The 23,896-nt window shown below is 47.2% G+C and overlaps 2 protein-coding genes across 9 annotated transcripts in view; both read left to right on the forward strand.

The window, feature by feature from the left end:
• The window catches only part of GGCT (gamma-glutamylcyclotransferase), a 29,675-nt gene extending 26,145 nt beyond the window's left edge, over positions 1-3,530 (forward strand). For 5 of the 6 annotated variants that reach the window (XM_077916361.1, XM_028750184.2, XM_077916362.1 and 2 more), the window contains one exon: positions 3,363-3,530. In XM_077916361.1, coding sequence (XP_077772487.1) covers positions 3,363-3,512 — 150 coding nt within the window. In that variant the 3' untranslated portion in view covers positions 3,513-3,530. Of the gene's footprint in view, positions 1-1,252; positions 1,430-3,362 lie in introns of those variants that run through there. The other variant, XM_028750193.2, reaches the window with a different exon arrangement.
• Positions 3,531-5,351: 1,821 nt separating this feature from the next.
• NOD1 (nucleotide binding oligomerization domain containing 1) overlaps positions 5,352-23,896 on the forward strand; it is a 35,916-nt gene continuing 17,371 nt past the window's right edge. Inside the window, exons 1-5 of one of the 3 annotated variants that reach the window (XM_028750182.2) lie at positions 5,352-5,822; positions 11,503-11,580; positions 11,897-12,236; positions 18,141-18,315; positions 21,263-23,066. In XM_028750182.2, coding sequence (XP_028606015.2) covers positions 12,021-12,236; positions 18,141-18,315; positions 21,263-23,066 — 2,195 coding nt within the window. In that variant the 5' untranslated portion in view covers positions 5,352-5,822; positions 11,503-11,580; positions 11,897-12,020. The remainder of the gene's footprint in view (positions 5,823-11,502; positions 11,581-11,896; positions 12,237-18,140; positions 18,316-21,262; positions 23,067-23,896) is intronic. The other 2 variants (XM_028750183.2, XM_077916363.1) reach the window with 2 other exon arrangements.

The raw sequence follows: 23,896 nt of genomic DNA on the forward strand, positions 1-23,896 counted from the left end.
AGGGACTGAGCAACGGGAGCTCACTCCGTCACGGGGATTCGAACCGCCCACCTTCTGGTCGGCAAGTCCTAGGCTCTGTGGTTTAACCCACAGCACCACCCGCTTCCCACTTTCCTCCAAAGGTTTCCACAATTTTGGCCACCAGTGTAGTTGAAGACACTTCTGCAGCCCTCTCCTTTGCAGGGGTTAGGTGGCTGACTCTCCTAACCATGCTGCATCATGGTGTGATGCTGGTCATACATCTCCTTTAAGAGGGTTGTCTAAGAACCATGTCAGCTTGAGCCCAGATCCAGCTTGGCTTGGAAGCGCCCGACTTAAACTCATACCCTTGTTCAGCAGCTAGCTGATCATGACTACAGTGGAACCTCAGGTTAAGTACTTAATTCGTTCCGGAGGTCTGTACTTAACCTGAAACTGTTCTTAACCTGAAGCACCACTTTAGCTAATGGGGCCTCCTGCTGCTGCCGCGCCGCCAGAGCACGATTTCTGTTCTCATCCTGAAGCAAAGTTCTTAACCTGAAGCACTATTTCTGGGTTAGCAGAGTCTGTAACCTGAAGCGTATGTAACCTGAAGCGTATGTAACCCGAGGTACCACTGTACTTTAAAAGCAGCGGTAGCAGTAGAGAGCAGTTCTGGCTCCATAGGAGGCACAAGTCTCTTCCTTGTGGCGTTGGGGGAACATTGAAGGAATGTGCAGAATGGTTGGGAACACCCAATTGCTTTCCCCCCCCCTAGCTGGGTCCTCCTTCCTAACTGCTGAAACATTTATTGTCGATGGCGCACAAAAACGGTGGATCCGGTCTTGAGCCAGGGCCCAGTCTGATAGGAAGGGTATCATAGAATCATAGAGTTGGAAGGGACCTCAGAGGTCCTCTAGCCCAACTTCCTGCAGTGCAGGAATCGCCATGACACATGGCCACCCAACCGCTGCTTAAAAACCTCCAAGAAGGAGAATCCATTCACAGCCTTCCAAGGGAAACTGCTTCGTTCCTTACTGCCAGAAAGTTCTTCCCGAGTCATTTCCTTTCTTGTAACTTGAAGCCATGGGTTCGAGTCCTACCCTCCAGACCAGGAGAAAACAAGTTTGCTCCATTTTCTTCCATGGGGCAGCCCTTGAGTAGCAACCTCCCCTCTCTTCTATCATGGACTTTTCCACTCCTGGGAATAGGGATGAGGAGGTGTTGCCCCAGCGCTTCTGGAGATGATCCACCAGTGATACTAACACGCTCCATATGTCTGTTTCAAATGCAGAACCAGCTGAACCTGCCAAACCTGTGAGATCTGTTAAGGCTCCCAACATTGGCCGTGTTACTACATGTCAAGAGTAGCTTGGCAGACGCTTAATGGCACATGCAGCCCATAACACAGTAGTTTTCAGCTGCTGTTGGATGCCAAGACTGTTACCCAAATAAAAACTGATATACTGTACTTCTGGTTATTATTATTTTTTAATTATCCAATTTTTTAACCGGTTAAGACAATCAGATTTGTATCCCTGAACAGATAACTGCCCTCAGCCCCCTTCTCATTAGATGTAGAGAGAAATAAGTAATCTGCCCATCTCTCACCTTTGTCGGCTCCCACAAGCTGTTGCCTTGCCAATCTTAGGGGCAGGACACGTTTTCAGTTTCAGGAAACCAAGTCGTAGAATGAGCATTTCTGCTTTATTTTGCTGCTTCCTGCGTAGGACCCGGGACGCGGGTGGCGCTGTGGTCTAAACCACAGAGCCTAGGGCAGGAGTCAGCAAACATTTTCAGCAGGGGGCCAGTCCACTGTCCCTCAGATCTTGTGGGAGGCCAGACTATATTTGGGGGGGGGGAGGGAATGAATGGATTCCTATGCCCCACAAATAACCCAGAGATGCATTTTAAATAAAAGCACACATTCTACTCATGTAAAAACACCAGGCAGGCCCCGCAAATAACCCAGAGATGCATTTTAAATAAAAGGGCACATTCTACTCATGTAAAAACACGCTGATTCCTGGACCATCCGCGGGCCGGATTTAGAAGGCGATTGGGCCAGATCCGGCCCCCAGGCCTTAGTTTGCCTACCCATGGCCTAGGGCTTGCCAATCAGAAAGTCGGCGGTTCGAATCCCTGCAATGGGGTGAGCTCCTGTTGCTCGGTCCCTGCTCCTGCTCACCTAGCAGTTTGAAAGCACATCAAAGTGCAAGTGGATAAATAGGTACCACTCCAGCGGGAAGGTAAACAGCGTTTCCGTGCACTGCTCTGGTTCGCCAGAAGCAGCTTAGTCCTGGCCACATAACCCGGAAGCTGTACGCTGGCTCCCTTGGCCAGTAAAGTGAGATGAGCGCCACAAACCCAGAATCGGCTGCATCTGGACCTAACAGTCAGGGATCCCTTTACCTTTAACTAGGACCAGATTCTGAAGATGTAAACAGCCCCTCCAGTGCCCTTTAAAAAGCCTCTCCTGGGATCTGTGGATCCTCAGGGAAAGTTTGGGAAGTGCTGCAGGGAGAGGAGGCAACTGGGGAAAACGGGTGTGAGCTCACCCCATCCTTTCCTGTGGGTCCTCTGGTGTGGCGATAGGCACATCCTCCCATGTCTTGTCAGGTTGTGGTTTGTAAGTGTGAATGGGCTTGATCTTAAACCCCAAGGGAAATGTTTTGATTGGGTGTTGTACAACTGATTTTCCTTCGGTTGAATAGATCACTGGATCTATTCCGAGTAAAACTGAGTTGAATGCCCACCCATTAGCTGCCCGTTTGAATCAAATTACACACTCACCTGCCAATCATCCAGTACACAGAAATGGAGTTTCGTGCGGGTATGTGTGAACCAGCACTAACGTATTCTCATCATCCCTTTCCCAGGTTCTATGTGTGGATATGGCTTGTGGAATCAAACACTGCCGCTTTATTTTTTTTAATACAAATTTTATTACATTTTCTGTTTTACAATTTACAATATTCCTTTAAACGTCCTTAAAATATCAGTGACTCCCCTTCTTCACTTTCCATGGTTCATTTTGCATATCATAAATCCCTGCATATTTTACATAAACTAAACCATTCAGTATTCCGTTATTACATCAATCGAAACTTATTGACACTGTTGAATTTATCTTAATGCTGCCCATGTTTTCAAGTGTACACAATTTCCCCCTGTACATTCAATAAACATTTTCCAATCTTCTTTAAACGTATGTTCTTCTTGTCCTCTTATTCTATATGTTAGGTCCACAAGCTGCGCATATTTCATCAGCTTAAGTTGCCATTCTTCTTTAGTTGGGACCTCGCTCGTTTTCCATTTTTGGGCTAACGAAACATGGGCTGCAGTAGTGGCATACATAAATAATACTGCTGCTTTAAATCCTCATTTAATGTGGTTCTTCGTAGGTCATTTGCATGGGTGCAAAGCAGAACGGTTTGCCAGTGGACTACCAGAAGAAATTAGACTCTATACAGACGAATGACTATGCAGGACCCGTGCCGGTTTTTGATGAAATTGAAGCTGCCCTCAGCGAAAATGAGATAACGAAAGAATAAAGAAATGTTTTAGAATCACCTGCTTTGGTTTCTCTTGATCATCCTTATATTTGAGTACCTCTCTTATTTTGTTAAATCCTATGCATGTCTGCTCAGTTGTGAGCCCCATTGAATTCAGTGGTACTTCCATCTAGGATGCTGTAGGATTGCATCCAAAAATGAGAACAAAAAGCTCTTGGGTGCATCCTTGATTAATGACATTTAAGGTGGTCCTTGATTAAGTTGTGCTTCTAATACACAACTGCAATATTAACTGTATTTATTCCAGGTTGGTTTTTTGCTTTGTTTCCTATCTCCATGGCAAACACTACAAAGCCAGACTGATGACGGACCACACAATTTGCTTTAATTGACAAGGGTGTCTGCATACCAGCTCGGTCTGTCATCAAAAATATCACACAGAGCTGGCGCTGTCGGTCTTTCTTGCATCTCCACCCCCCTTTTATTTATTTTTATAATAAAAAAAGCTGGTTTCCCCAAAAAAACACCTGTTTCACCATGGAGATTTTGAACTAATTTATTTTGGAGTAGGGGAAGAAGTGTTGTTTCTGGCTCGTAAATTTCCCGCTGTTTTAATTACCCCATGCAGATCTCTGAACTCCCCCCCATCTTGTCACATCAAACATGTTGATGTGATCGCACCGGTAGCATTGTGCATAACCAAGATGTTGAGTTTGGGAAAAGAAAAAAGGACCTAAAAGGTACGGCGCTGTTCAGTAGGAGCGCACACTTCAGTCAATCCAAGCTTAATTTAAAATGTTTCATCCACTAAAAAGGTGGCCTTACTTGGGCAAATCTATAAATATATATCTGAAGTGGTTTTTTCTTTTTAAATGAATGTTATAAGTACTCTTTCACTTTTTATTTAAACTGTAAAATGTAACGGCGTGGACGGGCGAAACTTCACAGCGCAAAGGGATAATGAAGTATTAAATCATAGCAAGATTCCCTTTCCAAATAAAGATTAGTAAAAACAAAAGTATTCTGCACCGGTGTGGTTCATCATTTCTGTGAGTAAAGGTTCTACCTAGTCCTAAATGAGCCAGACATTTGCATATACCTCTGGCACACTGAGTGACCATGCGCTTCAATAGCTGTATGAGAATTTTTTAAAAAATTTGAACTCTGCCCTTGAGATGCTTTTAATTTATGAGAGATCTTTCCAAGATCCTCTGCATAGCTCAACAGGCAGTGCGTGAGACTCTTAATCTTAGGGTCTTGGGTTCAAGACCCATGTTGGGTGAAAGATGCTTGCATGCCAGGAGACTGGACTAGATCGGTGTTTCCCAAATTTGGGTCTCCAGCTGTTTTTGGGACTACAATTCCCATCATCCCAGACCACTGGTCCTGCTAGCTAGGGGTGATGGCAGTCCAAAAACAGTTGTTTTGGGGACTACAATTCCCATCATCCCAGACCACTGGTCCTGCTAGCTAGGTCTGATGGCAGTCCAAAAACAAGTGTTTTGGGGACTACAATTCCCATTATCACTGGTCCTGCTAGCTAGGGGTGATGGCAGTCCAAAAACAACTGTTTGAGGGACTCCAATGCCCATCATCCCTGACCACTGGTCCTGCTGATGATTCTCCTCGTGGCCAAGCCTGCGATTCTGTGCAGGGGAAATTGGCGCAGCCGTCGAATACCTGCCCTCCAAATCAGGAGGATCAAAGATCTCCCGGGATCCCGTGATACAGCCCGGGAGATCTTGCTCCGTTCGGGACCCGAGGAACGGGGATCCTTTGCTCTCCAGATCCCGTTCTGCTCCCGCCTCCGCGTTGCCCAAAGCGCACCTTCCAGCCCCTCCAGACGTCTCCGGAGGAGGGCGGCGCCCGGCTCGCCCGCATCCCCTTTAGCCGGGCGGGGCAGGCTGGGATCCGGCGCGATCGGCTCGGGATCCCGGGGAGGGGGCGGCAGGAGAAGCCGCCGCAGCGCCCGCTCTCACTTTCGGCGGGCCGCGCCGGGGAGGCGCCCGCCTGCTTCCTCCTCCCCGCACTTTCACTTTTCCTTTCTCCGCCTCCCTTTCTCCCATGATCCAGCCGCGGGGACGTTTCCGGCGCTCACTTGGAAAGTTTTCGACCGAGGAGGCGGCAGGCGTGGGGGGCTGGAGAGCAGCCAGAGGAGGGCGAGAGATCCACACCCCACCCCCCGCGAAAAAGGCCAGGATTGGTGAGGGGAATAGAGGATCTCTCCCCATTAGGAAACACAGCCGCGGACGACTCCAGCATCCTGCAAGCTGCGGGCAGGGATGGCCAAGTCGAGCCCGGCAGAAACGCGCTCCTGAACCCGGCCATGGGGCGGAGCTGATCCCGGGGGTGGGTATTTTCTCCTGCCACTCCCCCCCACCTTGACTGGCCTGCGGATCAAGAGACCTTCCCTCCTCCATCCTAGAATTGGAGGATCGTGCCTGAGGATGCAAGTTTGTTTATTTGTTTATTTGGGTTGTTTTTTTAACTGGGTGTTTGTTTGCTGAGTTGCAGGGGGGTTGGACTTGATGACCCCGGGGGTTCCCTTCCAACTTTGCAAATCTAGGATTCCTTGTTAAAAGAGAGAGGCAGAAACCCTAAAGAGAGAGAGGGCATCATTGCATGCCACCTAAAAACACTGAAATGCGGCAAGACTGAAGGCCATTTGTGGGTGCCGGCTAAGAGGCAGGGGTCTCCTTGGGTGCTGCTTTAATTGGCAGTTAATTGGCAGAGGCCCCCAGCAGAGAGAAGCAGATGGATTGTGGTTAGACACTTCTTTGCATTGGCAGCAGCTGTCAGCAAACATGCCCCCTTCCTTCCACTTCTTTCAGGACCTGCCAAAAACTTGTTCGTTGTTGTTTAGGCAAGCCTATCCAAAACATGTGATTTTATTTCGCCCCTTTCCCCCCAAAATCTGTAGATTTAAAATCGTACTTCATTTCTATTTCAGCCATTTTATTACTGTGTCTACCGCGGTCTGTGTTCGTTGCTATTTTTCAACAAATATTTTTACACCGTTTCATATAAACGGCTTGGGCCTTTGCCTAAAAAATTAAGTGGCATATAAATAAAATGAGAGAATTGAGATCATGAGGACTAGCCTCTTCCCCGGAAAGAAGTGTTTTGGGTGCCCGACTCCAGAGACTTCTGCCCTGCTTCCCATTCACAGCCGATTGAGTAGAAGAGAGAGTGAAGACTCGCCAGTCGAAAGGAGATGTGTGCCTGTGATTTAAAAATACTATAATTATTAATTTGCTTTCGGTGCAAAATGTCCCAAGATTCGCATGGGCAACATGAGCGAGTGCTGGGTGCAGGAAGCCTGGTCTGCACCCTTATTTTTGAAATATATTTTCCAGACCCCATGTGCTGTAAAATATAAGAGTATTGGACTTGCATCGTATGAACACGTGGGGTCAAGCTGGGGTCCTGAGTTACAGTCTGGTCTGTGCAAGCTTTTCCCAAACTGGGGGCTGGCAGGTTTTTGAACTATAGTTCCCATCAGCCCCTTGTAGTCCAAAACACTTGGCTGCCTTCAGATGTCTTCCACAAGTCAGATAGATGTTTATTTCCTTGACATCTGAGGAGAGGGCATTCCACAGGGCGGGTGCCACCACCGAGAAGGCCCTCTGCCTGGTTCCCTGCAACCTCACTTCTTGCAGGGAGGGAACCGCCAGAAGGCCCTTGGAGCTGGATCTCCGTGTCCGGGCTGAACGATGGGGGTGGAGATGCTCCTTCAGGTATACTGGGCCGAGGCCGTTTAGGGCTTTAAAAGTCAGCACCAACACTTTGAATTGTGCTCAGAAACGTCCTGAGAGCCAATGTAGATCTTTCAGGACCGGTGTTATGTGGTCTCGGTAGCCGCTCCCAGTCACCCGTCTAGCTGCCACATTCTGGATTAGTTGTAGTTTCCAGGTCACCTTCAAAGGTAGCCCCACATAGAGCGCATTGCAGTAGTCCAAGTTGGAGATAACCAGAGCATGCACCACTCTGGCAAGACAGAAATAATTTCTCTCACTCGCAGTGAACTTAGGCTGATTTCGAGGTGCTGGTTTTGGTGTGCAAAGCCCTATACAGTTTGGGACCCAGATACCTAAGATAACCTCCTTGCAGATGCCCCCTTATCGGGGGTCTGTCCTGCCCCAAAATTGGTGTCTCTACCCCTTGGAATTCCTTCCCCATGAACATTGTTGTTTTCTCCACACCTATTGACAACTTCCCTCCTCCAAGAAGCCTTCTAAGAAGAGATCTTTCCCAGCCTGCAAACTGGATCAGAATTGCTTTTAGAAGTTTTAATTGTTAATCAACATTTGCCATCCTTGGCGAGGAAATCTTAACAGGTCGTACATGAAAGTTCCCTAATGCTGCGCAGGTGTAGGAAGGTTTGGTGGTGGTGGGGAAAATAAAGTTTTCACCAGGAAACTGGGAAAACAGCTGGGATTTCATGTGTTCAGCTCTGCACATAGCTGAGAAAATATCTGAGATATTGAGCAATTTTTCATGCCTGACTTCCCCAACTCCTTAATTTAGTTTTTTATTTTTCTCTCTCCAGCATTCAGATCCACTGAGTTCAATAGATCTGCTACGTTGTGTATCACCCCTAGATTTTATCCAGTTGTCCCTTGAGTTTATCCAGTTGTAGGAAAAACATTAATAGGTGTAATAGGTTCGGAATTTTTAATAGTTGCATTGGCATAAGTAGTAATACCTGGTTTTGCTTATTTGTGTGTTTGCTTGTTTTTTTGGTTCCTTTATCGTGCTCTGGATTTCAGCCATCCTCCTGAACTGCAGTCCCAGAGTTTCTAGTTTCTTCAGGGAGAGACACACCCTTGTCTCAGGAATTTGTGACATCCTTGTGTTGAGCAATTCTTGCAGCTCAAACATGTGAGCCACATTTTAGCCAGAAGCTCTAGCCAAGAATTGATGCTTTTGAATTATGGTGCTGGAGGAGACTCTTGAGAGTCCCATGGACTGCAAGAAGATCAAACCTATCCATTCTGAAGGAAATCAGCCCTGAGTGCTCACTGGAAAGACAGATCCTGAAGCTGAGGCTCCAATACTTTGGCCACCTCATGAGAAGAGAAGACTCCCTGGAAAAGACCCTGATGTTGGGAAAGATGGAGGGCACAAGGAGAAGGGGACAACAGAGGACGAGATGGTTGGACAGTGTTCTCGAAGCTACCAACATGAGTTTGACCAAACTGCAGGAGGCAGTGGAAGACAGAAGTGCCTGGCGTGTTCTGGTCCATGGGGTCTGACACAACTAAACGACTAAACAACAACAAAACAACAACAAATGGAAGGATTTCAACCATGAATCTGATCACTTGAAGAGCCTATCATTTTAACCTATCTCTTTGCCAGGAAGGATTTCCTGTTCACCACTCGGAAATAATTTTATTTACAGTAGTACCTCGGGTTACATACGCTTCAGGTTACAGACTCCGCTAACCCAGAAATAGTACCTCGGGTTAAGAACTTTGCTTCAGGATGAGAACAGAAATTGTGCTCTGGCGGCGCGGCGGCAGTGGGAGGCCCCATTAGCTAAAGTGGTGCTTCAGGTTAAGAATAGTTTCAGGTTAAGAACAGACATCCGGAACGAATTAAGTACTTAACCCGAGGTACCACTGTATTTGAAAGCTTTCAGTGCAGAGGCTTTCTCTTTTCAAGCGTGCCTGAGATTTTTATTCCAAAGTGAAAAGCGAATTTACGTCCATTCAACACGTGTGTTTATCAGGCGCCCCTCCATACAGCCATTTGACTTATCATTAATGATTATTTGAGTTCATAATGGTATCGAGGCATCGATCCTGCATTTAGAATGAACTGTATTCATTTTTTTTTATTTCTTTATGTATTTATATCCCACTCATTGTCCCAAAGGAGCCCAGGCTTGCAAACACATCTGTAATAAATATGCTTTTATTGCTATTGTATATCTTAAAACAACTAAAAGAGAGTTAATAACAGTCTTCTCATCTCTTTAAAGTATCATTATGCCTGCTTTTACATTATATGCAAGAGTGCATCTCTTTTAATATCACCTCCATTATCTCAGAGATTATAACTATAGAAACACAAATATGTTTTCAGCTTTTGAATCTGTTTTTAAAAAAACCAAAGAAAACATCTACTGTTGCCTGTAATTCTCAAGAGTGGCTAGGAAAACAATAATTTGGGAGTGATTTTCAAACAGATAAAAAGCCTTTCGGAAGTATGCATAATATGCCTTCGAAAGTACGATTCTCAAATCGTTAAATGTCAGGCACAGCACTGGGTTTAAATAAATATTATGGGAGCTTTGTGTCATCAGGCTGCTATTTAGATATATTGTACTGATGCTAATCTACGTACCGGTCAATTATCAGTCGACCACATTAGCCGATATTTTGTGCCGAAAATTCAGCTCTAGCTAAGCCACAGAGGACTTTATATATGTTCTCCAAGGCTGAATCACCTGGGTGCTTTTGCAGAGAGAGCGTGCCTGGTGGTAATTAATTAGCTGGGTAACTTCCAAACGATGTTGCAAGCGCATGCCTTTGATGTGTGTGTTTGCGGGGGGGGGGGGGGGGAGAGATGCTTTCCGGGATCTCAGCCCTCTTGAGAAATAAAGGAAGTGGCTTTGTGCTGAGTTGCCCCATTGGTCCGCCTATCTCAGAATGGCAGAATTTCTCCAGGGTCATGGGCAGCCATCCTTCTTCCCAGACCAACCTGGAGATGCCAGGAATTGAATTCTGCTTGCAGTCTTCACCGCTGAGCTTTGGCCACACCAAAGACATGAACCGACGGCCAGAGCCAAAGATGTGGCTGCCTCCAGACATCCTTTTTCTTGTGCGTTCGTGATGATTTGTTCCTATGACACCATCTGGACAGCCACACACACTCCTGCCGTCAGTTCTCTGTTCTGTTTTCATCCTGAAGCAAAGTTCTTAACCCAAGGTACTATTTCTAGGCTAGCGGAGTCTGTAACCTGAAGCGTCTGTAACCTGAAGCGTATGTAACTCAAGGTAACCTCTAGGTTAGATTACTTCCGTGGGTGATATGTGGGGCTGCCTCTGAAGATGGCTTGGAAACTTCCATCAAACAAGGACGGAAGACTGAAGAAACCTCAACTAAAGAACCATGGCAAGAAAAATTGATGGATTATGCAGAACTGGCAAAACTGACATACAAGCTACGGGACAAGGATAGCTGTGACTTTAAAGATGAATGGGAACCCTTTACAAAGTATTTGAAGACACAACGAAGCGAACTGGACTCCTTGGCTGGTTTTGAATAAACATTCACAAACTTTTTATTGATAACAATCAGCTAAATAGTTTGAGGATCTATACAACTGTGTAACATGCAGAAAACAGCATTTTTAGAGAAAGCAAAGACTGGAACTGAGGGAAGTTGGGGGGTGGGTGGGTTCTGTGGGGGGGGAGGGGGAGGGAGAAAAAATGGGGGGAAATAAGGATGATATGTTTCTGGATAATATGTTTTGTTTTAATTTTGAATAAAAAGTTATTTAAAAAAAAGGAAACTTCAGCTAGTGCAAAACTGGGCTGCCAACCTAGAGCAAGATGGTTTGAGCATGTTGCACCGATCCTGGTCCGACTGCATTGGCTACCAATTAGTTTCCGGGTCCAATTCAAAGTGCTGGTTTTGACCTATAAAGCTTGAAATGGCTCAGGACCACAGTACCTCTTTCCATATGAATCTACCTGGACCCTGAGATCATCTTCTGCGGTCCTCCTTTGTGTGCCGCCTCCTCAAGAGGTGTGGAGGCAGGCAACACAAGAACAGGGCCTTCTCTGCAGTGGCTCCCCGTCTGTTGAATGCTCTCCCCAGGGAAGATCGCCTGGCGCCTTCATTATACATGTATGGTTATGAGGCGAAAACATTCCTATTCAACCAGGCCTTTGGCTGATTGCCATTCAGTGTCCTTTTAATTGTGTTGTGGGAGAGGGAGATTATTGCCTTGCTTTTGTTCTTTTGTTCTTTTAAAAATAAATTTGTTCATTTGGTTTTTCAACTTAAAATTTTACAGAGATGTATCAACCATAAATCATAAAAACAAGATTCCAAGGAATCTCCTGGAAAAACTTCAGATTTGCTAACAGACCAGGTAAATTGCTGGCATGGCAGCTAAAGAAGAAACAAGATATAAATTTAATGCGTAAATATAGAAGAGAAAATTGTAGATAATCCGAAAGATTAAAAGAAAGCTTTTGTTCTTATTTTTATTATTATTATTTTGTGTTTATTAATATTGGGATTTCATGTCATGAACTACCCTGAGATCTACAAAGGGTGGTACCCAGACTTAATAAATAAAAACCAATAATAAAACCACAATTTCCAATTAGCTCATGTGACTCTGTGACATTTCCTCTGAGTAGCCCTACAGCTTAATGAAGGTTTGCGTGCTCCTCTCTTTGCAGATCCAGCAAAGCCGAGCAGAATCGTTCCTCTTGCATGGAGCCGGCGGCCGAGGCAACTTTACACCGCACCTCTGCCGCTTTCCAAAGATGAGTTTGGAAGAAGCAGCCTCTTACTCTCATCACGATGGAAGCTCAGTCCCCCCGTAATGGAGAGATTCTTCAACAAGGTCCTTCGGCAGCCCGTCCGCCGTCCTTCGTTAATTTGCTAAAAGTGCACCGAGAGCTGCTGGTTGGCAAAGTCCGTAATACCCAGTGTTTGATTGACAACTTGATCAAGAATGAATATTTCTCTACCGAGGATGCTGAGATTGCAGCGCAATATCCTACGCATGCGGACAAGGTATCTGCAGCCATTTCAGACTTGTACAGTGGTACCTCGGGTTACATACGCTTCAGGTTACATACTCCACTAAGCCAGAAATAGCGCTTCAGCTTAAGAAATTTGCTTCAGGATAAGAACAGAAATTGGGCTCCGGCGGCGCGGCAGCAGCAGGAGGCCCCATTAGCTAAAGTGGTGCTTCAGGTTAAGAACAGTTTCAGGTTAAGAAACGGACCTCCAGAACGAATTAAGTACTTAATCCAAGGTACCACTGTATTCGGATTCAATGGCAAGGAGGTTAGAGGAGGTTGACTATTCTGTGAGCATTCGTTCTGATTTGCCAGTAGAGATGTTAGACCAGGGGTAAGCAAACTAAGGCCCGGGGGCCAGATCCGGCCCAATCGCCTTCTCAATCTGGCCCGTCCCAGTGTGTTTTTACATGAGCAGAATGTGTCCTTTTATTTAAAATGCATCTCTGAGTTATTTGTGGGGCCTTCCCGATGTTTTTACGTGAGTAGAATGTGTGCTTTTATTTAAAATGTGGCCTAGGACCCACATACCTACAGGACCGCCTCTCCTGGTATGCCCTGCGGAGGACCTTAAGGTCCACAAATAACAACACTTTGGAGGTCCCAAGCCTCAAGGAGGTTAGATTGGTCTCAACTAGGGCCAGGGCCTTTTCAATACTGGCCCCGACGTGGTGGAACGCTCTGTCACAAGAGATTAGGGCCCTGCGGGACTTGACATCTTTCCGCAAGGCCTGCAAGACAGAGCTGTTCCGCCTGGCCTTTGGTTTGGACTCAGTCTGACCCTTATGTTTCCCTCCCCTTATGGTCTTGATTTATCAGCTACTTTAAAATGAGGCTATCTTTTAAATTGGTTTTTTTCCCTCCCCCCCTTCCCCCCCTATTATGTTTTTACTGTGATTTTATTGGTGTTAGCCACCCTGAGCCCGGCTCTGGCCAGTGAGGGTGGAGTATAAATATTTATTTATTTATTTATTTATTTATTTATTTATTTATTACTACTACTACTACTACTACTACTACTACTACTACTACTATTATTATTATTAAAATGCATCTCTGGGTTATTTGTGGGGCATAGGAATTCGTTTGATTCCCCCCCCAAAAAAAATATTTTTTGGCCCCCCACAAGGTCTGAGGGACTGTGGACCAGCCCCCTGCTGAAAAGGTTTGCTGACCCCTGGGTTAGACAATGATTCATCTTCACCCCGGCGCTGCTCTTTTCAAGCCCTCTGCACTCCTCCCTGCGTTTCCCCTTTGCACCTCTGACATTGGGGCTGGAAAAACAGGGGGACGACTGCAAGGGCTTCCTCCTATCGCTTTGTTCCCGCTTCTTCGCCGTCAATTTCTGCTGCGTTGGGAAGGAGGAGAGGACGTCTCCCTTTTGTCTGTCCCCTGTGAAGCAAAATAAAGGACGGCTGCTTCCGTCTGACTTCCCCCAGTGGCGACTGAGCGCCTGGGAAGCTCACAAGGGATTCGGACAGGTGGGCGGGGCAGCCACATGACATCACAGTGACATCATGTGGCGCAGCAGATTTTGCCCAGAAGGCCAATCCTGATAAAGATCTGGCCTGTGGAACCAAAAATGTTTCCTCGTCTCTGTAGTACAACATACTAAAAGGTAAAGGTAAAGGGACCCCTGACCATTAGGTCCAGTCGTGGCCAACTCTGGGGTTGCGGTGCTCATCTCGCTTTATTGGCCAAGGGAGCCAGCGTACAGCTTCCGGGTCACGTGGCCAGCATGACTAAGCCGCTTCTGGCGAACCAGAGCAGCGCATGGAAATGTTGTTTACCTTCCTGCCAGAGTGGTACCTATTTATCTACTTGCACTTTGACATGCTTTCGAACTGCTAGGTTGGCAGGAGCAGGGACCGAGCAACGGGAGCGCACCCCGTCACGGGGATTCGAACTGCTGACCTTCTGATTGGCAAGTCCTAGGCTCTGTGGTTTAACCCACAGCGCCACCCGCGTCCCGTACAACATACTAAGATCAGTACAAAAAGTGAGATGGGCCTGTATTCATGTGGACCCTGGACATCTCACTGTTGTTGTTCTGGGCTCATTTGTCCCAATTGACAGAGCCATAGCCCATGCAAATAATAGTCTCCTCCTGCCAACATTCCAGTAAGACAAAGATGCTTTATGTGGAGGTTTTTTTTCTAAACAGTACAGGAGAGAAAACCTGTACTTCTGGCCATAACTGACCCTTCCTCCAGCCTCGGGAGTTAATTCTGTTTCTCCAGTTAATAATTGTTAGTTTTCTGCAGCCTCTGGCTAATGGGCTTAAGGAACCAGTTATTCAACCTTTGAAATTTCATTCCCTCACTGCAGTCAGTCAGGGTGTTTTGTGTACTCGGAGATTCTTCAAGGTGCCAATTCTCAAGGCTCAAAATGACTCCTGCTGTGTTTGTGGAAATGTATTCATGCCTTCCATAGTTCTAGTGACAGGTAGGTAGCCATGCTGGTCTGCTGTAGTCAAAACAAAATTAAAAAATTCCTTCCTGTAGCACCTTAGAGACCAACTAAGTTTGTTATCGGTATAAAAGGTAAAAGGTACCCCTGCCTGTCTTGACAGACTCTAGGGTTGTGCGCTCATCTCACTCTAGAGGCCGGGAGCCAGCGCTGTCCGCAGACACTTCCGGGTCACGTGGCCAGCGTGACAAAGCTGCTCCGGCGAACCGGCACCAGAGCAGCACACGGAAACGCCGTTTACCTTCCCGCTATAAAGCGGTACCTATTTATCTACTTGCACTTAAGGGTGCTTTCGAACTGCTAGGTGGGCAGGAGCTGGGACCGAACAACGGGAGCTCACCCCGCCGCGGGGATTCGAACCGCCGACCATGCGATCGGCAAGTCCTAGGCGCTGAGGTTTTACCCACAGCGCCACCCGCGTCCCTGTTATCGGTATAGGACTATTGGTATAGGACTATTTAATTGCTCATCTTCTAACATTGCATATGCCATCAAATGCCAACAGTGCCCTTCAGCTCTCTATATTGGACAAACAGGTCAAACCCTATGCCAAAGGATAAAGGTAAAGGTAAAGGGACCCCTGACTGTTAGGTCCAGTCGCGGATGACTCTGGGGTTGCAACGCTCATCTCGCTCTATAGGCCGAGGAGCTGGCGTTTGTCCGCAGACAGCTTCCGGGTCACGTGGCCAGCATGACTAAGCCACTTCTGGCGAACCAGAGCAGCACACGGAAACGATGTTTACTTTTCCGCCGGAGCGGTACCTATTTATCTACTTGCATTTGACATGCTTTCGAACTGCTAAGTTGGCAGGAGCAGGGACCGAGCAACGGGAGCCACCCCGTCGCGGGGATTTGAACTGCCGACCTTCTGATCACAAGACAGAGAAACCGATAGGAGAACACTTCAGTCTCCCAGGACATTCTATACAAGATCTCAAAGTAGCTGTCTTATTACAAAAGAATTTCAGAAATAGACTGGAAAGAGAAATTGCTGAACTGCAACTTATTACCAAACTTAAAACCATGGAGAGACCTGGTCTGAATAGAGACATTGGATTCTTATCTCATTATACTGTACATGATAAAGCTATTTCTAGCCATCTCACCCCTTGTTTTTTCCTGCATTCGTTAACAGTCATCAACAGGTTTACCACACCTATCAGCCAATCACCCATTCCCACCACTCTTCTGAGTAATACCCTCCCCACCCTCTCACTATATATAAGGGTCTGGTGACTTCTGTGTCAGTGTATCTGAATAAGTATGCATGCACACGAAAGCTCATACCAATAACAAACGTACTTGGTCTCTAAGGTGCTACTGGAAGGAATTTTTTTATTTTGCGTTTATGCCCTTTAGCTGGTGTTCAAACCGATGTGGCGAGACAGGTGGCCCGTTGCCAAATCTAACCACGGTTTCTCTGAAAGTCTGCGCATTTGGGGAGCAGATTAGCTTAATCAGATTCTTGGGATTCAGAGTCCTGCGTGTTTGCTTGTATGATGGTAGTTGGGTCAATGTTTGGGCAAAGACATCTGGAGGGTTGTTTTCCGCATGTCACAAGACTGAAGTTGTGGGATTATTATTATTATTATTAATTTATACCCCGCCCATCTGGCCGGGTTTCCCCCACCACTCTGGGCGGCTTCCAATAGAATATTAAAATACAATACAGTGGTACCTTGCAAGACGAATGCCTTGCAAGACAAAAAACTCGCTAGACGAAAGGGTTTTTTGTTTTTTGAGTTGCTTCACAAGACGATTTTCCCTATGGGCTTGCTTCGCAAGACGGAAACGTCTTGCAAGTTTGTTTCCTTTTTCTTAACACTTTTAATACAGTTGCGACTTGACTTCGAGGAGCAACTCATAGAACGCGGTGTGGTAGCCTTTTTTGAGTTTTTTAAAGACTTTGGTGATTTTTAAAGCTTTTCCAAAACTGTCCCGACACCGTGCTTCGCAAGACGAAAAAAATGGCAAGACGACAAAACTCGCGGAACGAATTAATTTCGTCTTGCGAGGCACCACTGTAGTCTATTAAACATTAAAAGCTTTCCTAAACAGGGCTGCCTTCAGATGTCTTCTCAAAGTCTGGTAGTTGTTTTTCTCTTTGACATCTGGTGGGAGAGCATTCCACAGGGCGGGTGCCACTACCGAGAAGGCCCTCTGCCTGGTTCCCTGTAACTTGGCTTCTCGCAGCGAGGGAACCACCAGAAGGCCCTCGGCGCTGGACCTCAGCGTCCAGGCAGAACGATGGGGGTGGAGACGCTCCTTCAGGTATACTGGATCCCTAAATCATAAAACAGAGAAGAGATTCAGGTTGCATTCAGACAGCTCATCGTTCCCTTTGCATGATCATAGATTTGTAAGGGACTATGAAGATAATCTGGTTCAACCCCCTGCATTGGGGGCTTGAACCCACAACCTTGAGATTAAGAGTTTTCCTTATGTGATAAGGGTCACATTTTATGTGACCTTTCACACGACGTAAACGCCACTTCTGGAAACCAAGTTGACCTGAGTCAGCACTCATTTCTGCTTTTTGAGGGAGAGAAAATCGGATTGCACCCCCATTTAACCCGCAGAAATGTGGGCTGAAAGTTGGGGCTGTATCCCGTGACATATGATTCTTTCCCGCCAGTTTCATGGGTGAATCATGCGGAAACAGAAATGCACATAAAGGGGGAGGGTGGTAACTGTTAGAATTCCTGCTCCCTGATTGCAGTCATGGGATTGTTGTCTGTCACATGATGGTGTATGTTTTGACTCCACAGAGTGGGAAGTGATGGAGACAGGATGTTTGTGTTACTGTGTTCTGTGAAGTGGGACTATTGTCCTTTGTTTTCTCTCTCTTTGCTGTCTGATGCTAGAGAGAGAGGGAGCCATGTTGCAGTGCTCTGTGTGTGTTTATATGTAAATAAACGTAGATTAGCCAAAATGCTGAGTTGATGAGTTCTGTTACGCAAGCTGTGAAGACTCTGCGGATCTCTAAGTGTGCCGATGTCTGTTGGCATCGGTCGCTGTGATGTTCGGGCTGAAGAAAGCTTTTGAAGCTCCCGAACGATCGACCAGGAGGGAGAGAACATGCCAGTCGGGCATGTGTCTCTGCCAGGGTCCTACTCGAGTGTAGACTGAGCTCCTGACAGTAACATGTTGAATGATGCCTGCTGTTGTGTCACGCCAGATAGTGTCCCTCTACTCGCAACTGGTGCGATTGGCATTTAGCACGACGTGGTGGTGTAGCCTCAGCTCCGTTAAAAACCATGCATGCAGAAAAAATGCAACATCGGGATGTTGTTATTGGTTCTGCAAAGAAGAAGGCAGATAATGTGTTGCCCCACAACAGCAATTGACTGTAGAGCGCTTGAGAGTACTCTACCTATTAATCCGCTGCCTCTGTAGATCTCTGACGTCTCATGTGATCTTTCCGCAGGTCCGCAAAATTTTGGATCTCGCGCAGAGCAAAGGAGAAGAAGTGGCGGAATACTGCGTCTATATCCTGCAGCAAGTTGCAGATGCTTATTATGAGCTGCAGCCGTGGCTAGAAGAGATTGGGTTTCGCCCTTCAGAGGTCGTTGGTAACAAGCCCGTTGAAAATACCGACCCAGGTAGGATGCCTGCTTTTGGAAGACTTTCCTTATAGAAAAAGCTTGTCTGGGTAATCCCATCATTCATTGCTTCAGTGTTGGTGAAACGCTTTTTCCAGGAGAAATAAATAATAAAGGTTAGCAGGGTGATTTTCTCAGGGTACGCTTCCCATAAACGGACTGGAGAGTGTCCCTACATGTGCAGATTGCGTCCTGCTTTTCGCATTTACCCAGCCTGAAGCTTGTTCCTCTGTGCATGAATCGTAGGAGCTCTAGCAAAGTATCTCATGCAGCCTCCTCAAACCCGCTCATAATAATAATAATAATAATAATAATAATAATAATATAACCTATTATTTATACCTTGCCCATCTGGCTGGGTTTCTCCAGCTACTCACAGCAAAATATTAAAAACAGGATAAAACATCAAACGTTAAAGACTTCCCTAAACAGGGTTGCCTTCAGATGTCTATAAAAGTCAGATAGGTGTTTACGTCTTTGACATCTGATGGGAGGGCGTTCCACAGGGCGGGTGCCACTACCGAGAAGGCCCTCAACCTGGGTCCCTGCACCATCACTTCTCACAGGAGGGAACTGCCAGAAGGCCCTCAGAGCTGTATCGATGGAGGTGGAGATGCTCCTTCAGGTATACTGGGCCGAGGCATCAAACATCAAAAGCTTCCCTAAACAGGGCTGCCTTCAGATGTCTTCCAAAAGTCTGGTAGTTGTTCTCTTTGACATCTGCTGGGAGGGCGTTCCACAGGGCGGGTGCCACTACTGAGAAGGCCCTCTGCCTGGTTCCCTGTAGCTTTGCTTCTTGCAGTGAGGGAACTGCCAGAAGGCCCCTGGTGCTGGACCTCAGTGTCCAGGCTGAATGATGGGGGTGGAGACACTCCTTCAGGTATACTGGGCTGAGGCCGTTTAGGGCTTTAAAGGTCAGCACTGACACTTTGAATTGTGCTCAGAAACGTACTGGGAGCCAATGTAGGTCTTTCAGGACTCCCAGTCACCAGTCTAGCTGCCACATTTTGGATTCGTTGCAGTTTCCAGGTCACCTTCAAAGGTAGCCCCACATAGAGCACGTTGCAGTAGTCCAAGTGGGAGATAACCAGAGCATGCATGTCTCTGGCAAGTCAGTCTGCGGGCAGATAAGGTCTCAGCCGGCGTACCAGATGGAGCAGGTGGACAGCTGCCCTGGACACAGAATTGACCTGCGCCTCCACTAAGAGGTTGTTGGATCACAACTCCTATCAGTCCCAACTACTCTGGCTGTCTTGCTTGGGACTGATGGAAGCTGAATACCAAAATCCCTGGAGGGCTCCAGGTTGGGGAAATCCGATCTCATGGCTACTTCAAATATATCGTGTATGTTGTCACAAAGGCTTGCTGCACATTTCTGGTGTCAGAAGCTGCTGGTAGACAAAACCGTTAAGGAGGTTCTGTGAACTTAAAATATCCCCCTAAACAATCAAAAGAAGGTTCACCACTTAAACAGAACAGCAGGGGGTGGGCTTTAGGGAGCTGAATTGTGTAAAAATGAAATCACTTCTTTGAACAGCAGACTCACTTGGCATAAAACGAGCTACAGTGGTGCCTCGCAAGACGAACGCCTCGCAAAACGAAAAACTCGCAAGACGAAAGAGTTTTCCGTTTTTGAGTCATTCTGCAAGACGAATTTCCCTATGGGCTTGCTTTGCAAGAAGAAAGCCCATAGGGAAATCTCCGGGGACCTCTTTTAAATGCTGGCGGTGGGGAGCAAAGCCTTTCGCCCCCCTCCGGCCTTCAGAAGAGGTCCAGGAAGGCCGCCGGGGGCCGAAAGGCTTTGCTACCCACCGCCAGCATTTTAAAAGCGGTCTGGGATAGCAGGGAATTGCACTGCGCTTTCCCGCTATCCCGGACCACTTTTAAAATGCTGGCCGTCGGGAGCAAAGATTTTCGCCCACCGCCGGCCTTCAGAAGAAACCTTCGCTGCCGACCCCCAGCATTTTAAAAGCCCCCGGGACAGCGGAGGCTTCGCTGCCACCCGCCAGCATTTTAAAATCGCCCCTGGACAGCGGAGAAGTCTGGCGGGCGGCAGCAAAGCCCTCCTGTCCCCGGAGCTTGCGGGGCAGGAGGTGGGGAGAAGGGCTTTTCTTCCCACCGCCAGCCTTCAGAACAGCCTTCTGAAGGCTGGCGGTGGGAAGAAAAGCCCTTCTCCCCCCCCCCAGCCTTCAGAAGAGATCGGGGGACAGACTGTCCCCGGACCTGGTCTGAAGGCGGTTTCCATAGGAACGCATTGATTGATTTTCAATGCATTCCTATCGGAAACCGTGCTTCGCAAGACGAAAAACTCGCAAGAAGAAAAAACTTGCGGAACGAATTAATTTCGTCTTGCGAGGCACCACTGTACTTTGAAAGTGCTCTCAGGGTCAGAGGTGACTTTGCTGTAGGCCAGGCATATCCAAAGTCCGTTTCAGGGGTCTAATCCAGCCCCTGTGGCAGTTTATTTCCCGGGGTAAAATACTAAAAAACCCTCAACAACTTCAATCCTTAAAAAATGGTTCACAATTTTGGTTGGCCCTTCATTTCACCAAATCTGGCCCTCTTTGAAAAAAGTTTCGACACTACTGCTGTAGGCAAACACAAGCCCAAACCCTTCTAGAATCCAGCACAGTTGTGGTAGTTGTTACATTTATATCCCAACTTTTCCCCAAAGAGCTCAACATAAAGAATTCTCCCCCTGTGCATTACAACACTAAGGTTGGTTAAGCTGAGAGTGCGTGACTGGCCCAAGGTCACACAGTGAACTTTATGGCTGAGCGGAGATTCGAACCCTGATCTCCCAGGTCCTAGTCCATCATCTAACCACTACCCCACGCTGACTCTCTGCTTTTTTCTTTTTTTTGTAATGGTTTTGTATGAAGTATCTCTTCATGCTGGCTCTCCTGTGCTAGAATTTCTCTTCGTCATAACCAAATGCTACCTTTAGTTAGCAGGTACCGTCAGAAACTTAAAGATGAATTGGGCCGAGACACAAAGTTCATCATGTCGTATGCCCAGAAGGAGGACATGTTGCTTGAGGAGATTTATTCCTCCAACATTATGGAGTTTATCAAGGACAACAACGAGAAACTCAGCAACGTGAATAGCTTGGAGGACCTGCTGGACATCAACGTTGGTCTGATCAATGAAGCTGGAGAGGTGATCTATATCTTTGGTGATGCAGGGATTGGGAAGTCCATTCTCTTGCAAAAGATGCAAAACCTCTGGTCCAAGGGCAAACTCGACGTAGGGGCCAAATTCTTCTTTCGTTTCCGATGCCGGATGTTCAGCTGCTTCAAACAAGATGAAGCCATATGTTTGAAAGACCTCCTGTTCAAGTACAACTGTTTCCCAGACCAGGACCCGGAAGAGGTATTTGACTTCATCGTGAAGTTCCCTCACACGGTTCTGTTCACCTTCGACGGCTTTGATGAGATCCATTCTGACTTTGACCTCAACAGCGTTCCAGAGATCTGCTCCCCCACTGAATCGATCCACCCGCTGGCTTTGCTGGTGGGTCTCCTCAGTGGGAAACTTCTGAAGGGATCTCAGAAAGTCCTGACTGCCAGGACAGGGACGGATGTTCATCGGAACATTGTCCGGAAGAAGGTACATCTCCGAGGGTTTTCCAGCAGTAACCTGAAAGAATACACGAAAATGTTCTTCAAAGACGAAGGGTGCAGGACCTTAGTCCTGAACCAGCTGGAAGCCAACCCAAATCTGAGCAGCCTCTGCTTAGTGCCTTTGTTCTGTTGGATTATCTTCAAATGCTTTGACCACTTCCACTCGGCCTTCGACAGCCACGAGCTCCCGGATTTCACCGTGACCTTGACCGATATTTTCTTGCTCATGACCGAAGTCCACCTCAACCGGATCCAGAAGACCAACTTGCTGAAGAAGAACAACAGGAGCCAAGTGGAGACCTACCGGTCCAACAAAGAGACGCTGTTTGCTCTGAGCAGAGTGGCCCACGCGGCGATGCAGAAATCTCTCTTTGTCTTTGACCAAGAGGAAGTCCTCGCCAACCTCTCTGAGCAGGAGTTGCAACTGGGTTTCCTCAGGGTGGTTCCCGACTACGGTGGCCACGGAGACCAAGTTTCCTACGAGTTCCTGCACTTGACCTTGCAGTCCTTCTTCACCGCTTTGCATCTGGTCACCGACGAGAAGGTGAGCGCCAAAGATCTGCTCCGGTTTTTTGCCGAATGCTCCACCTCGGACGCCACCCTGCGTTCTTGCTTCCCGATCACTTGGCTGAAGAAGCACCACCCAACGGGAGAGGACCCTTTCCGGAACAATGAACACTTCCACTTCACCAACCTCTTCCTCTGCGGCTTGCTGTCCAAGTCGAAGCAGAAGCTCCTTCAGCACTTGGTTTCTCCCGCGTCCCTTAAGAAGAAGAGGAAGGTGCTCCTCACCTATTTCTTTGAAAGCATGAAGTCCCACCTGAAGGGGCTAACCCGGGCGAGGCTGAAGGAATACCGGCAGATTCAAGTGATGCCCAATTTCGTATGGATGTTGAGGTGCATCTACGAGACTCAGAGCGAGAAGGTGGGCATGGGGGTGGCCAAGGGCATGGGCGCCAACTACATCAAGCTCACCTACTGCAACGTCTACTCTGCCGACTGCAGCGCCATCTCGTTCACCATGCATCATTTCCGGAAGCGCCTGGCCCTGGACTTGGACAACAACAACATCAACGATTATGGGATACAGCAGCTGATGCCATGTTTCAGTAGGCTGGCAGTACTCCGGTAAGTTCCTGAGCTTGTTGTCTGCTCTTAAGGGTCATCAACCCATCTCTGATAACAGTGGTAATTTATTTTTATTTATACCCCGCCCATCTGGCTGGGCTTCCCCAGCCACTCTGGGCGGCTTCCAAAAAAAATAATAAAAAAAAATACTGTAGTACATCAAACATTAAAAACTTCCCTAAACAGGGCTGCCTTCAGATGTCTTCTAAAAGTCTGGTAGTTGTTGTTCTCTTTGACATCTGGTGGGAGGGTGTTCCACAGGGCGGGTGCCACTACCGAGAAGGCCCTCTGCCTGGTTCCCTGTAACTTGGCTTCTCGCAATGAGGGAACCGCCAGAAGGCCCTCAGTGCTGGACCTCAGTGTCCGGGCTGAACGATGGGGGTGGAGACGCTCCTTCAGGTATACTGGGCCGAGGCCGTTTAGGGCTTTAAAGGTCAGCACCAACACTTTGAATTGTGCTCAGAAACGTACTCGGTTTTGGTACCTCGGTTTTTGAACGCCAAAACCGGAAGAAATAAATGCTTCCGGTGAGCCCCCCCCCCAATTTTCTCTATTGAATTTGCAGACCGCCCTTTGTGCCTCAGTTTCCGAACATTTCTGGAGTCGAACAGTCTTCCAGATCAGATTACATTCGAAAACTGAGGTACCACTGTATAAGACTTCTGGGCTAACAAAACACGGTTTGTTGGAGGGGAAGCAAACAGCAAGGTTTAGCATGCTCTCTTCCTTTCTTCTCTTTCCTTTTTTTAAAAAAAAAACTTATATTTTATTAAGTTTCAACATACGCAGTCAAAACCCAGTTTCGTCTTTTCTATTTTTGTCAGCTTCCC

Source organism: Podarcis muralis, chromosome 12 (assembly GCF_964188315.1).
Source record: "Podarcis muralis chromosome 12, rPodMur119.hap1.1, whole genome shotgun sequence".
NCBI lineage: Eukaryota > Metazoa > Chordata > Lepidosauria > Squamata > Lacertidae > Podarcis > Podarcis muralis.